The following is a 15,934-nucleotide window of genomic DNA, read 5'->3' as shown; positions in this document are numbered from 1 at the left end:
GAGAGGGAGGGGGGAGAGGGAGGGGGGAGAGGGAGGGGGAGAGGGAGGGGGAGAGGGAGGGGGAGAGGGAGGGGGGAGAGATATCGCACCGTTTCACACTGTGAGCCACGGATCAATTCCCCAAATCAATCCTCCAAAACCACACCTTCTTGAGGGTGCAACAAAGCTCCTTCAGTGTCCCAACTGTGTGTCTCGTGGTGCGTCTGTCTGTGTAACAGCGGACCTGGTTTTTAACTCCACATGTTGAACACCAGCTGTCCATCAACCTGCTCCGCCCTCCTCTCTTTGCAGGAACTTTTACAAGCAGGCAAGTGTCCTTGTGGAAAGGTAAATATCTTGCAGAGAAACCATAACATCAATCTTTAGAGTAGTTTCTGTCTCTCTCTCTCCCTCTCTCTCTTAATAGCAGTTCAGTTCATAGGGTCAATTCTGGACCTCAACACAAACTAGGGTTACCCATGACAAGCAATCTTAATTCTAAGATTTTAGTTTACCTTAGAATACAAATAAACATTCAAATCCTAAGCAAACTGAATAAAGAGAGAGGATACTGAGGTACATGATGTGAAGACAAAGGAATAAAGAAGCCAAGACTGCATCTCTGAAAAATCTATCACTTTTATAAGATAATAAAAATTCCTTAGATTGGAATGAATTAGTTAATCAGATACATAATTAAAACAATTCCATCACATGGGCAATATGCTAATACTTAGCCAATGAAAACTGAGAAAGGGATGAACTGTTTGTTTAGCTGCTATACCGCTTTCTGCCAGTGAGCTGGGATGAACCACCAGATACTGTGTGAAAAATACATGTTTGTCAAAAAGTACAAACCTTATTCAAAAAAGTATTTAAAAAAGCAGTGGTTTCCAACAATGGGTCTTATATATTCTGCCTGTGGCTACGTGGGTCTCCTCTGGATTATGGATTCTTCTTACGTCCCAAAGATGATTATCTTAAACGGGTGCCATAGTAGCACAGTGCTTTACACAACACTATGCAGTACCAGTGACCTGGATCAATTCCCACCGCTGCCTGTAAGGAGATTGTACAGTTTCACCATGAACGCATGGGCTTCCTCTGGCTGCTCCAGTTTCCTCCCACCATCCAAAAACATACTGGTTGCTAGACTACTTGGTTATTGTAAATAGTTCCGTGAATTAATTGGGAGACTGTTGGGCAGCATGGCTCAAAGGGCCTGAATGGCCTACTCCATTCTGTATGTCAATAAAAATGAAAATGACAAAGATAAATGGCTTCCAGTGGGCTTCCAATGGTAGATTAAGGGTGGAGTTGATTTTAATGTGAAGAGAATAACATAGGCTTAGTGGAATTGGTTAGTGCACGATGGTTAGTGCATATTTGTTTTACTAAAGAATCTGTTTCCTTGCTGAATGACTTTATGGTTATATAAAAGGGCATCATTTAAAACTGCAGTGCATACGAAGTTCTTCTCAGGGGTTGGCGAATCAGTGGAATTTTCCACCCCAGAGGATGGCAGACACTAGATCACCAGAGGTATTTAGAGAAGTAGATAATTTTCTCTGTCCACCAGAGAAAGCAGGATCTCCCAGTAGCCACACGTTTTAATTCCATGTCCCATTCCCATTCTGATATGTCTATCCATGGCCTCCTCTACTGTCAAGATGAAGCCACTCAGGTTGGAGGAACAATACCTTATATACTGGCTGGGTAGCCTCCAACCTGATGGCATGAACATTGATTTCACTAACTTCGGTTAATGCCCCTCCTCCCCTTCTTACCCCATCCCTGACATATTTAGTTTTTGTTTTTTTACTCTCTCTCTGCCCATCACTCTGCCTGTTCTCCATCTCCCTCTGGTGCTCCCCTCCCCCTTTCTTTCTCCCTGGGCCTCCTGTCCCGTGATCCTTTCCCTTCTCCAGTTCTGTATCCCTTTTGCCAATCACCTTTCCAGCTCTTAGCTTCATCCCACCCCCTCCGGTCTTCTCCTAACATTTCGCATTTCCCCCTCCCCCGCCTACTTTCAAATCTCTTAGTATCTTTCCTTTCAGTTAGTCCTGACGAAGGGTCTCGGCCCGAAACGTCAACAGTGCTTCTCCTATAGATGCTGCCTGGCCTGCTGCGTTCCACCAGCATTTTGTGTGTGTTATTTTGTGTGTGTTGTTGCTTGAATTTCCAGCATCTGCAGATTTCCTCACGTTTGCACTTCGTGTGTGTTGCTCATTTTTTAAAAGATTGGGTGCAGAAGAGAAGTTGAGACCTGGAACAGATTCAATATGATAACACCAAATGGTGGGACAGGCTTAAAGGACCAGGTGCCCTATTCCTGCTCCTACAGTCTTGATTTCCTGCATATGGAATGGAGAAATAAAATAATCTTTCCATAACAACAGTCCTCTCATTCTCCTCCCCCATCCAAGTTCCCATTTGAATTCTCTTCCCAATCATTTCCTACGTCAATTCAATCCCCACCCTAGTTTTGTGGCAAACCACCCATCACCAAGTATGGTCAATGGAACAGTCATATCCTGCACTGGAAGAGTACGAGAGACGACGTACATGTGCACGTGTATAACATGCTGCCACTGCTTTCACTCATCTCAGATTACTCTTTCCACAGTCACAGTGAGGATCTAGTCACTGGGTCAGGTTACAGTCCTGTTTGTGGAGACAGCGCACAACTAACCTTGGGGTCTTCGTCTGGGTTCACGATCTGTCCCTGCCGGTCCATGACCCGATAGATGGGAATGCCGGATATCACGTTGGGCTGAATAAACTCCAGCCTGTCCACAAAATCTGCAGAGGCCCCTGGGAACTGGGGCTTCTCATCCAGGGATGTGAACTGCTGCTGGCAAAGTGCATGCTGGAGAGAAAACAGGAAACTGTCAGGTGCTGTAATAAAGAAAATATATGCAACATACCTACTAACAAGCAGGACTTCAATCCAACAAACCTATTCCACCACTCAATAAGATCATCATACATCAATTCTGAACGTCTACCCCAAAATCCTTTCACCTCCTTGCTTGACAAGAATCCATCTATCTCCGTCTTAAAATAAACTCAGATTCTTCTTTCGTGGCTCTTTGAGAAAGAATTCCAAAGACTCACACCCTCAAAAGAATAATTTCACCTCTTCGCAGTCTTAAATATATTACCTTTATTTTTAAATAGTGACTCCTGGTTCCAGATTCCCCTACAAAAGGAAACATTCTCCTATATCCAGCTTGTCAAGACCACACAAGATCTCATATGTTTCAGTCAAGTCCCTATCACTCTTCTAAACGTCAGTAGGTACAAGCCTATCCTTATAAAAAAATCCCAAACATAAAACTAGTAAGCCTTCTCTGAACTGCTTCTAGGAGTCCGCGGAGTTTCAGCACAACAACTAAAACTTGGACAACATTCTACAGGTGTGTAGTGGAGAGTATATTGATTGACTGGCTGCATCACAGCCTGCTGTGGAAACACCAATGCTCTTGAACAGTATATTCTGCAAAAAGTAGTGGATACGTTCAAGTCAATCACGGGAAAAGCCTTCCCAACCACTGAGCACATCTAGATGAAATGCTGTCGCAGGAAAACAGCATCAATCATCAGGGACTCCGACAACACAGGACATGCTCTCTTCTCGTTGCTGCCATCAGGAAGAAGGTAAAGGAGCCACAGAACTTACACCAGTAGGGGTTCAGGAACAGTTATTACCCCTCAAAGCAAAGGGGTAACAACTCAACTTCATTTGCCCCATCATTAAAATGTTCCCACAACCAATAAACTCACTTTCAAGGACTCTTCATCTCATGTTCTGGATAGTTACTGCTTATTTATTATTACAGTGGCATGCAAATGTTTGGGCACCCCACGTCAAAATTTCTTTTTTTTTTGTCATTTTTTTTTATATAGAAGTTCATCATCAAACATTTCCATAAGATGTATTTCAGACATTGTACCTATCTATCATATAATCATATATATCACAAATCTCCACAAAGTATTTATCTGAGGTATACACTTATAGAAAAGAGTGGAAAGAAAAAAACAAGCAAAAGGAATAAACTATGTACAAGTAGGGAGTGATCTTTTTTTTTTAAACAACATATTCATTGATTTGTGGGAATAAAATCAGGCCTATGAGGCAATATGTAGTTAAACCATTTTTCCCAGTATGAATCACATTGTTCCAGTTTATGATTAACAGATGCTGTTATCCTCTCCATTTTGTAAATGTCCATTGGAATTTCCATCCATGCATTTAAAGTTTTTACCAGCCACCAACAATATATTCATTATTTATCTCTTTTCAACCATTCTTGAGGTATATATCCAAAATATATGGTCTTACTCTCTAAGGGTATTCACATTTAAAGATGTCTTGTAGGGCATTGTGTATCCCCCTCCAATAGTTTTTGATAACAGGGCAGTCCCAAAAAATATGATAATGATTTGCATTTTGATTTCCACAATTTCTCCAGAAACAGGGAGGTTACTATCATAGTGGGATTTCTGAGAGGGTGTAAGAAAATATCTTATCAAGTTCTTCCATCCAAACCCCCTCCATTTCTGTGAACTGGTACACTTCCATTGATACCTCCATATTATCATCCATTCTTCCGCAAATATAATTATCCCTCCTTCCTTCTCCCATTTTGTTTTAACGTATGAAGTTGAATGTGTTTTAAGATTTGACAACCGCTTATACATGCTTGAAATGATTCTACTACTGTTATCTGAATTATATGCTTTTCTAAATAGCTCTATCAAGCATGTACTTGCCTTGGTTACATTTTTAAGCGTCTTATTAACATATTGTCGCATCTGTAAATACCGATAAAAATCTTTTTTTTCTAATAAGTGTTTCTCTTTCAGCATTTCAAAACTGAACAGTGGTCCTTCTTTCACTATGTTGCAAAGAACTGTTATTCCTTTAGCTGTCCAGTCCTTAAATCTAGCATCCAATTTATTTGGTGTAAAATCCAAGTCATATGCACACCATTTAAAAATTACAATATCTCCTTCTAGATTATATTCTTTTATAGTAGTTTTCCATATTTTAAGAGTCAATTTCACCCATAGGTTATCAATAGTACTTATGTACTTTTGCAGGTTGTCATCAGCCAAAATTGCTTGTATGGGGATGGGAAATACCCGTTCCTCAGTGTTTTTCCATTGAGTGTCATATGATGGGTTGCACCAACATATCACAGCTCTCCACTGTGCTGCAAAATAATAATCTCTAAGAGAGGGTAGGCCCCATACCCCCTTTTCCTTTGCAAATTGCAAAATTTTGAGATGAACTCTAGGCCTTTTACCCTGCCAAATATACCTCGATAACATCTTGTTCCATTCATGGAATTGATTTTGATTAATCTCTATTGGTAGGGTTTGAAAGAGATATAACAGTCTGGGCAGTATATTCATTTTTATGGACTCAAGCCTTGAAATGAGACTGAAAAAAGGAATCAGGTTCCATCTTGCCATATCTTCCTTAATTTTGTTATATAAAGGCTTATAATTACATTCTGATAATTTCGCCAAATCTTTTGGCATAATGATGCCCAAATATTTGAAAGACTCTGTGTGCCATGCCCAGGGATATCTACTTTCAATTTCTCTTGGTGGGCTATAGTAATATGAAAGTAATTGGGTTTTATCTACGTTGATCTTGTATCCTGATAATTGACCATATTGTTCAAAGGATTGCATCAACTTAGGTAAAGAGTATGTTGGTTGCCCTAGATCAGGGGTCAGCAACCTTTACCACTGAAAGAGCCACTTGGACCCGTTTCCCACAGAAAAGAAAACACTGGGAGCCGCAAAACCCGTTTGACATTTAAAATGAAATAACACTGCATGCAACGTTTTGTTTTGCCTTTATGCTATGTATAAACAAACTATAATGTGTTGCATTTATGAAATTGATGAACTCCTGCAGAGAAAACAAAATTACATTTCTGCATGCAACAAAAACATTTTGAACTCCGAAAAAAAGACGTTGGGTTGAAGGTTACTTTTAAGTAAAATACTCAACGTCTATTTGAGTCCTTCTTGTATTTATGAAAAACGCCAAACTTAAATTTGCCGCCAGCAGCAAACCAAAAATAACGTCAGCCAGCTGTCAACCTGAAAAATAAAAGGACTATTTCACTGAACAATGAAAACATATGAATATACGTAAAATAATAGGCAATTAAAATATTTATCATACTTGGTCAGGTTGACTCACACCTGACAATGCAGTCGTATTCAGTAGGGATGGATCGATGCTTAGGGGAGTGACCGGGAAGGATAATGTGTTTTTTTCCTCTCTGAACTCACAGAAGCGTTTCCCAAACGATGTTTGCATTGCGATGATTGCAGAATGTAAATACTCCGAATTTATCATGTCGTGACCTTGTTTGAACTCTCTCAAATGGGGAAGTGAGACAATGTGCCTTTCTGTAAATCTCTGGCAAGCACTGTCAACTTGCGCTCGAATGCCAAAACATCCTCCAACATGTGCAGGGCTGTACGTCCTTACCCCTGAAGAGCTGTGTTCAGCGTGTTCAGGTGCGCTGTCATGTCTACCATGAAGTGTAGCTTTTCCAACCACTCTGGCTGTTCCAGCTCAGGAAAGGTGGGCCCTTTGCTGCCCAGGAAAGTTTTCACTTCTTTCAGACACGCGACAAAGCGTTTCAGCACCTTCCCTCTGGACAGCCAGCGATAAAAACACGTTGTAGCGGTGTGCTACACGCAGTCAGTAAACTGCAGTCAAAGATAGCTTTATTCGAACTAAACAGCCTTGCTTTTAAGCCTCCCTCAACCCGCCCCCCATGGGCGCGGATGCTGCAAAAGACACGTACTCACAAACCCCTGTAGGCTATCTCCCTTAGCCTGAACGCTGGCTAATTGTGAGCCGGTTCGGATGTGTCAGGAAATGGGTCACCACAACGTCTTAATTAGATTGTACAAGATCACCATAATCTTCAAATTTAGAATTACATTTCAAAAACTAACATAAAATACATTTTAATTAAATACTGACCAATTATTTCCCAAAGCAACAGGGAGCCGCAGCACAGACGTAAAAGAGCCACATGTGGCTCTGGAGCCGCGGGTTGCCGACCCCCGCCCTAGATAGACCAAAATGTCATCCGCGTAACAAGCCAATTTATGCTCTGTCCCTTTAATAGTAATTCCCCTGATATCTTCATTTTGTCTGATGTATTGAGCTAATGGTTCCAGATATAACGCGAAGAGAAGTGGTGACCATGCACAACCCTGTCTCATGCCCCTTTCTAGAGTAAGACTATTTAATAAATATCCATTGATTTTAATCCTAGCAGTAGGATTGTCATATAGTGTCTGTATAGTTTTAATAATTGTCTTGGAAACCAAATCTATGTAAAACTCTGTAAAGAAAATTCCAATTAACCAAATCAAATGCCTTTTCAGCGTCCACGCTTATCACTATTGTTTTGATTTTATTTTTTTGTACATGATCCAAAATGTGAAGTCTCCTTCGTATATTGTCTTGTGTCTGGCGTTGTCGTATAAAACCTGTCTGATCGTTATGTATCAGAATGGGAAGAAACTCCTCTAATCGTTTGGCCATGATGGAGGTAAATAATCTATAATCTACATTAAGAACGGATATTGGTCTAAATGACCCGCATTCCATTTTATCCTCGCCTTCTTTCGGTATAGCTGAGATTATCGCTTCCTTCCAACTGGGTGGCATGTGATTTTTTTAGAGCCCAGTTCAGTGTGGGGAGTAAAACAGTAATTAATTCATTTTTAAATTCTTTGTACCACTCTGCCATATTCCCATCTGATCCTGGTGACTTGCTTAATTTAATCCCACTAATTGCAGCTTTTAATTCAACTTCAGTTATGTCAGCAGCCATCATTCTATTTTGTTCTTCACTTAAAGTGGGCAACTCTAGAGAATTCAAGAAGTTGTCAATTTGGGTTATGCTTCCCCCTGGAACTTTGGAATATAGAGCTTTGTAAAACCTTCAAAAGCTTCTTGAATTTCACTCAGCTTATTTTTTTATCATTGGGTCCCTAATTCTATGAATTGTATTTTCTGCTTTTTTTTTCCAGTTTCCACGCCAGTACTTTCATAGATTTTGATCCACTTTCATAACGTCTGTTTCAGAAACATTAAATTTTTCCTGAATTCTTGCGTAGCCAAACAATTAATTTCATTCCTAATTCTTTTAATTTCCCCTGATGTATCCTGTGTCAAATTCAATTTGTTTTTTCTCTAGTTCCTTCAGCCTATTTTGTAATTCCTCTAATGTTTTATTCCTTGTATGAAGATATCGCTATAATTTTCCCTCTAAGACAGCCTTCAGAGTATCCCATAAAATGGGATGTGAAACCTCTCCATTATCATTAAATTCTAAGTAGAGACCAATTTCTTGTTTAATTTGTTCCTTAAAGTACAGATCATTGAGTAGACTTGAATTTAGTTTCCAAATAGTATTCTTTGGTTGTAGGTCAAAATCAACAGATAAATATATAGGTGTGTGGTCACTTACAATTATTGTCCCAATTCCACAGGTGTTTATTTTGTCTTTGTCTTTTCCAGATGTTATGAAATAGTCTATTCTTGTACATAGAGAATGGGGAGCAGAATAATGAGTGTAATCCATTCTGTTGGGGAAAAGATCCCTCCATATACCAATTAAACCAACATCCTCGAAAAGTGTATTAACTTTCTTATGTAAGGATTTTGTTTCATAAGTTTTTCTATTGGAAGAGTCTGTTTGGTTGTAATTGTAAATTTAAGTCTCCCCCACATATCAAAAGACCTTCTGTTTCCGCTACCATAATATCGGTAATTTTCTGAAAGAAACCAATATCACTTCCCGGGGGTGCGTATATATTCAATAGAGTAACTAAATTTCCGTCTATATTCCCCCTTACCAGAATATATCTGCCCTCTTTATCTCCCATTTTGAATACTTTTTCAAAATTTAGCTAACTTGAGATAAGAATAGCCACTTCTCTCCTATGTCCTGATTTATATGACGAGATAAACAAATTAGTGAAGCCCATTCTCTTTAGTTTTCTATGCTCATTATCACTTAAATGAGTTTCCTGTAAATAATTCCTGTAAATATACTACATGGGCTTGTTCTTTTTTCATTTTGGATAAAATTCTATTACGTTTGATTGGATTTAATAGCCCATTGACATTTAAAGAAATGAATTTTACCTTGTCCTTAGCCATCTGTATTTATCTGTTAACGTATCATTGAAATTAGCAGAATAAAACCTAACTGATCTACTCCCTGAATAAATAAGAACCAAGAAACGCAAATAATAACAAAAATGGCAACGAACGTGTGATTCCAAGGCTAAGGTCTCTAGTAGATGACCCTGCGCTGAGCTAGAGGAAATATCTAGCTGTGGGGTATAATCCCTCCTACTTGTGAGTTGAGTGCCCCCATTGCAGTATTCATAAAAGTCAGTGAACAAATCCATTACACAGAAAAGATTTCCCTGTGTACTTCTATATCTATATATATATACACACACACACACACACACACACATATATTACATTCGTACACATATATATACTCATTTTGGTGGGGAAAAAGGAGTAAGTGAGCAAATAAAGCATAACAACTAAGTAATATAAAATCCACATTATAATAAGTATTTCTCGAGATAGGTATATCATCGTCTATTTTTGCTTCTGTTTAGCTTCTCAACATCTTTAAAGTAAGCCAAACCTTATGGCTCTTCTGAAGGGGGTGAGGATTGTCTTTGGGACACTCCCGGTCTCTTCCTGATACACTTCTCTTGGTCTCCTCCCGTCTCAATTCCCATATTATTTCCCAAGCGGAGCGGGATAATTCCTCTGCCAGGCTTTCCCTCGGTTTGATCACGCTAACGGGCAACCCTGTGGCCTTCATGTATGTAGTCACCTCTTCCACTCTCTGGTACAACCACGTCCTATCGTCATAAAACACTCGAAGTTTAGCAGGGTATGGAGTTTGAAATCCAATCCTTTTTTGCTTTAGTACTCGCTTTACTTCAGAGTATTTTTTACGGTTCTGCAGGACCACCGGGGGGGGGGGGGTAATCTTGGTCGAAATATATTAATTTATCACCTAAAAACACCCTCTTCCTACCCCAGGCCCTTCGTAGAATCTCTGCCTTAGTACTGTACCAAAGGAATTTCATTATTATTGAGCATGGCTTATCTTGGGTAGACTTTGGGACTAACGCGTAATGCGTTCTCTGGATTTCCAGCTCCATGGTTGAGGGAAGCTCCAGCACGTCCCACAGCAACTTTCTGACAAACTCTGTCATAGTCGGACCGTCCATTCCTTCGGGAACGTTGTAGATTCTGATATTATTCCACCGTGATCTTCCCTTCAGGTCAAGCAGTTTACCTTCTTGGTGATTTACTATTTTTATTGTCTTACTCAGTATCCGTTCCATGTTTTGAACGCGATCTTCCACCTTCTTAATTCGAGTCTCTGCCACCGCTGTTTTTTGATTGATGTTGGCGAGCTCTGACTTAATATCATGTAGCTGCTGCTTAATATCTTTCTTAAACTCCCTTATCTCTTTCAGAATTTCGATCATATTTGCCGCTTCCCCTGAACGAGGCCCAGCGTCCACCTCGCTAGCACGCGGTCGTGTAGGAGAGCCGCTTGCTGCACTCCTCTCAGCCGCAGGCTCCGCAGTGTCGCTTTTTTTATTTCCACTCCTTTTCCCCATTCTTGCCCCTCTTTTCAGTTCAAATATTTTTCAAAAAATACAATATTTGATGGGTTAAAGGGGCTTAATACTCGTTTTTCCGGAGGAGCTAGTGACTTAAGCTGCCATTCTCGACGACGACATCACCGGAACCCTCCACATCAAAATTTCTGTTACTGTGAATAGTTAAGTGAGTAGAAGTTGAACTGATCTCCAAAAGTTATAAAGATGAGACATTCTTTTCAACATTTTAAGCAAGATTAGTGTATTATTTTTGTTTTGTATAATTTTCGAGTGAAAAAAAGGAAAAGAGCACCATGCAAAAGTTTGGGCACTCCGAAGAGATTTGAGCTCTCAGATAACTTTTACCAAGGTCTCAGACCTTAATTAGCTTGTTAGGGCTATGATTTGTTCACAGACATCATTAGGAAAGGCCAGGTGATGCAAATCTCAAAGCTTTATAAATACCCTGACTCCTCAAACCTTGTCCTAACAATCAGCAGCCATGGGCTCCTCTAAGCAGCTGCCTAGCACTCTAAAAATTAAAATAAATGATACCCACAAAGCAGGAGAAGGCCATAAGAAGATAGCAAAGCGTTTTCAGGTAGCTGTTTCCTCAGTTCACAATGTAATTAAGAAATGGGGAGACTTCCGGTAAGATGGTGATTGTATAGTCACTTCAAACTTTTGTTCCATTATATTTCTGACCTTCGCACTATGTACCTCTTTTCTTATTCCAGTTTGTTAATTTATTTGTCTTTCTTATCTGCCTGCAAATACATCTATTTCACAATGACTACAAAGGTTCCTAGATCTGGGAAAAAAGCTTCCACGTCTTTGTCTGCCGATATTCTCTCTATTCTGGAACAGAATCGACAGGACATTATAATTGATATCAAGACTGAATTTTGGGCTTCTATCAGTCAGCTGGAGTCAAAACTGGGTCAGATTAACGCCAGAGTGGATGACCAAGCCGAACAATTATCTCGCATCGACCTAACTTCCGAAGATTTAAAGCCCCACGTTCAGCAGCTGGAAACTCTGTGCTCCAACTTAACAGAGCAAAACAGCAAACTTAATTCCAAAATGGCGGATCTCGAAAATTGGAGCAGCTGTAAAAATTTACGAATTCTTGGTTTGCCAGAGGCCACTGAAACGGACTCTCCCATTGAATTTTTCTCTTCTTTCCTATGTGAGATCTTCGGGAAAGAAATTCTTCCGACTCCACCTGAGTTAGAAAGAGCCCATAGAATATTTATTCCTCCAGCTGTTTTGGGTTCCAGAGCACACCCAATTATCCTGCGTTTTCATCGCTATCAGGTGAAAAATCTTCTGATCATGGAGGCACGCCAGTGACGTACCTTGACTTACCAAGACAATACCATTCATATCATTGAAGACTTTGCCCCCCAGGTTTTGAAGACGCATGCCGAGTTCAAAGGCGTTACGGAAGAGCTCTTTAATCATGGATTCAAACCTTCCCTCCATAATCCTGCCAATCTTCGAATTACTCTTACTATGGTGGACTATAAATGGTTTAAGTCGGTCAAGGAGACTGAGAAGTTTATTGACAGTCCCCCAGCCATTTCGACTTCTTTGGACCGGTTTGACTTTCTAAAATGACTGATAAGTACTGACTAAAATAAAAGCCTTTTTGCGGACTCAGAACTTATTTGAGTACCTTTAAATATCTTTAACTACTGAGAATCATAAATGGTTTCAGTCGGTTTCTTTTTGGACTTGGTGTGATTTTCTTAATTGGTCAATTAAAAAGCTTTCCTATGTACTCAGATTTAATCTGTGTAACTTTGTTTACTTTTGAATAACTTTGAGAACCATAATTGGTCTCAGTTTATTCAAGAGGCTTAAAGTTTTAACTGAAGGTCACCCTGCCAATTTATTGGATTTGTTAAATTTACCCCTTTTTTCACTTTTTCGTAGTTTCTCACGGGTAGATTATTTTTCCATTATTATTTCATATTCATATATTTTCTCCGATGATATTGTTTCTGTTTGCAATTCTGATTTGTAGTGCATAAGTTAGCTAGTTTTTGCTATATTATTTAAACGGAGCTTATGTCAATGCACGGAACTAGAAGTTGGTTTTTGGGGTGTCTTTTTTCTTGTAGAGCTACCTGCTTTTTTAGGTAGCCATCTAGTTTTGGGTTACAAGGGTGGGGTGGGTTCTCCAGTACCAACACTATCTAATGTTTTTATTGTTTTTCCTTGTTATTCAGGACTTGTCTGTGTCCTGATCTTACTGATTTATGTTTATATTCTTGCTCCCAAACTGTTATTTCAATGTCTGACCTTATATATGCCTATTACTTTTTATGTTTTAACAATTGATAATGGTTAGTCCATTGAAATTTGTGAGCTGGAATGTAAAGGGATTGAATCATCCTGTTAAAAGAAGTAAGGTCTTCTCCCATATTAAGCAACTTAAAGCTGACATTGCCTTCCTCCAAGAAACTCATATTCGTAGTTTCTACAATTCCCATCTTATGTCAAGATGGGTGGGTTAGCATTTTTATTCATCCTTCCCAGCCAAAGCTGGGTGGGGAGAGGTTTCTATTCTTATTAATTTAAATGTTCCTTTTGAACTCCATAGTAAGATATCTGATACAAATGGCCATTTTTTATAGTTCCTGGCAAATTATATAACACTAAGGTGGTACTAGCTAACTTGTATGCTCCTAATTCCGATGATGTTAACTTTTTTGAACGCTTTTTTCCTTCATTACCAGACCTGAATTTATACTCTCTTATACTGGGTGGTGACTTTAATTGCTGGTTAGATCCTGCTTTGGATCGATCGTCCTCTGTTCCTAGATTACCTACTAAATCTGTTTTAGCTATTTATTATTTTCTTTCCAACTACGGTATCTCCGATATATGGTGTTTTCTTCAACCTACTGAGAGAGACTTTTTTTTTCCACATGCTCACCATACTTTTACTAGAATTGATTATTTTTTAATTGATAATCAACTTATTTCATTTGTTCACTCTTGTGAACAAGAGTATATTGAGTACAATCAGAGTATATTGATTTCCGATCATGCTCCAGTCACTTTGTCTCTAAATCTTCCCGGTCTCCCTCAGAGGAATAAACATTGGCGTTTTAACTCGACTTTGTTACTGACTGATGATTTTTGTAAAATTTATTAAGGATCAGATAACTTTTTTCCTAAACACAAATACATCTGAAATTTCATCCCAGATTGTCTGGGATGCTATGAAAGCATATTTGAGGGGTCAAGTAATTTCATATACAACAAATCTTAATAGAAAGTCCTGTTTAGAGCGATACGATTTGATTAATCAGATTAAATTATTAGATCAACTATACGCCCAGACTAAAAACCCCGAATTGTACAAAAAGCCTGTAGAACCCAAACTAAATTTGACCTTCTCTCTACCCAACCAGTCGAATGTCAACTTCTTGAAAGTAAGAGTCACTTTTATATTCATGGTGACAAATCTGGCAAGTTTCTAGTTAATCAGTTGAGACATTCTAAAGTTAAGCAACATATTACAAAGATTCAGAAGGAGAATGGGGATATTACATCGAATCATTCTGAAATTAATGACATATTTAAGAACTTTTATTCTCGGCTAAATGATAATATTTCTGTTGACTTTTTTAAAATATTTTGAATATCCCTTCGCTTTCATCTGATTTTAAAGCAAAGCTTAATGAGCCTTTATCACTATAAGAAGTATCTTTTGCTATTTCTGCACTGTCATCAGGTAAATCTCCCGGACCTGATGGGTTTCCTGTAGAATTTTATAAATCATTCTCCTCACTACTTTCTTCTCAGTTACTCTCAGTATTATCTGATTTGTTTAATCATGGCAAATTGCCGCCTTCATTTAATGAGGCATGTATTATTCTTCTACCAAAAAAAGGCAAAGACCCAACAGAGTGCTCCTCTTCCAGGCCGATTTCTTTGCTAAATGTTGACGTCAAGATTTTGGCCAAAGTCCTGGCCCATAGATTGGAAAATGTTATACCCTCTATTTCTGATGATCAAGCCGGTTTTATTAAAAATCGTCTTCCCTTTTTTTAATATACGGCGTTTATTCAATATCTTATACTCACCTTCAATTGAAACTCCTGAATGCGTTATTTCTCTCGATGCGGAGAAAGCGTTCGACTATATAGAGTAGAATTACCTTTTTGCAGTTTTAGAAAGATTTATCTCTTGGATTAAATTGGTATATTTTTGTCCTACCGCCTCTGTTCTGACCAACTCCCAGCAATCCCAGTTGTTTAGCCTTAAACGTGGCACCCATCAAGGATGCCCCTTAAGCCCCTTCCTTTTTGATTTGGCTGTAGAGGGTTGCATTCCAAAGCTGTCCTGAACTGAATCTGGAGGGGGGGGGGGGGGTTGTTAAGCATAAAGTTTTTCTTTACACTGACAATTTATTACTTTTTCTTTCAAATCCATCCACATCCTTACCCCCAATGTTTTCACTTCTTGATCAATTTAGATAGGTTTCTGGCTATAAACTTAACCTACATAAGAGTGAACCTTTTCCAATTAATAAAGAAGCACAAGCATTAGCAGTTCACGACCTCCCCTTTTAAAGTAGTTGATAAGCAATTGATTTATCTTGGTATTACAGTCACAAGAAATTTTAAGGATCTTTTTCGTGAAAATTTTGCCAATCTTTTGAACTCTACAAAACAGAGTTTGTCACAATGGTCACCTGTATCTATGCCTTTGGTAGGTCGTGTTAATGTTACTAAAATGTATATCCTCCCAAAATTTTTATATTTATTTCAATCTATTCCATTTTTATTCCTAAAACCTTCTTTGATTCCTTAGACTCTATTATTTTATCCTATCTATGGAAGGTTAAGCGCTCTAGACTTAATAAAGCTTATCTTCAAAAATCTAAAAAAAGGTGGCATAGCTTTACCTAATTTTCATCTATACTATTGGGCAGCTAATATTCATTGTCTTATCTTCTGGTCCTTTTTATCATATCCAGCCTGAATGCCCTAAATGGGTAGCAATGGAGCTGAACTCTTCTAAAGATCTCTCTATTTCTGCACTTTGTGGGCCTACACTCCCTTGTAGTTTGCCTAGACTAATTGTTAACCCTCGTGTCAGACATACTCTGCAAATATAGGTCCAGTTTAGGAAATTCAATCGTTTCCATGGTTTTACCCTTTCTAGTCCTATTTTACATAATCATCTTTTTTTTACCTTCTATGCACGATTCAACATTTTATGATTG

At 38.8% G+C, this 15,934-nt stretch overlaps 1 protein-coding gene across 1 annotated transcript in view; it reads right to left on the bottom strand.

Annotated features, from left to right (window-relative positions):
* The window catches only part of bckdha (branched chain keto acid dehydrogenase E1 subunit alpha), a 57,999-nt gene that overhangs the window by 29,361 nt on the left and 12,704 nt on the right, over positions 1 to 15,934 (bottom strand). The window contains exon 2 of the mRNA XM_059950903.1: positions 2,672 to 2,848. Coding sequence (XP_059806886.1) covers positions 2,672 to 2,848 — 177 coding nt within the window. The remainder of the gene's footprint in view (positions 1 to 2,671; positions 2,849 to 15,934) is intronic.

This window comes from Hypanus sabinus, chromosome 26 (assembly GCF_030144855.1).
Source record: "Hypanus sabinus isolate sHypSab1 chromosome 26, sHypSab1.hap1, whole genome shotgun sequence".
Classification (NCBI taxonomy): Eukaryota; Metazoa; Chordata; class Chondrichthyes; order Myliobatiformes; family Dasyatidae; genus Hypanus; species Hypanus sabinus.
The sequence above is the reverse complement of the archived record's forward strand: the minus strand, read 5'-3'. Positions and strand labels throughout refer to the sequence as shown.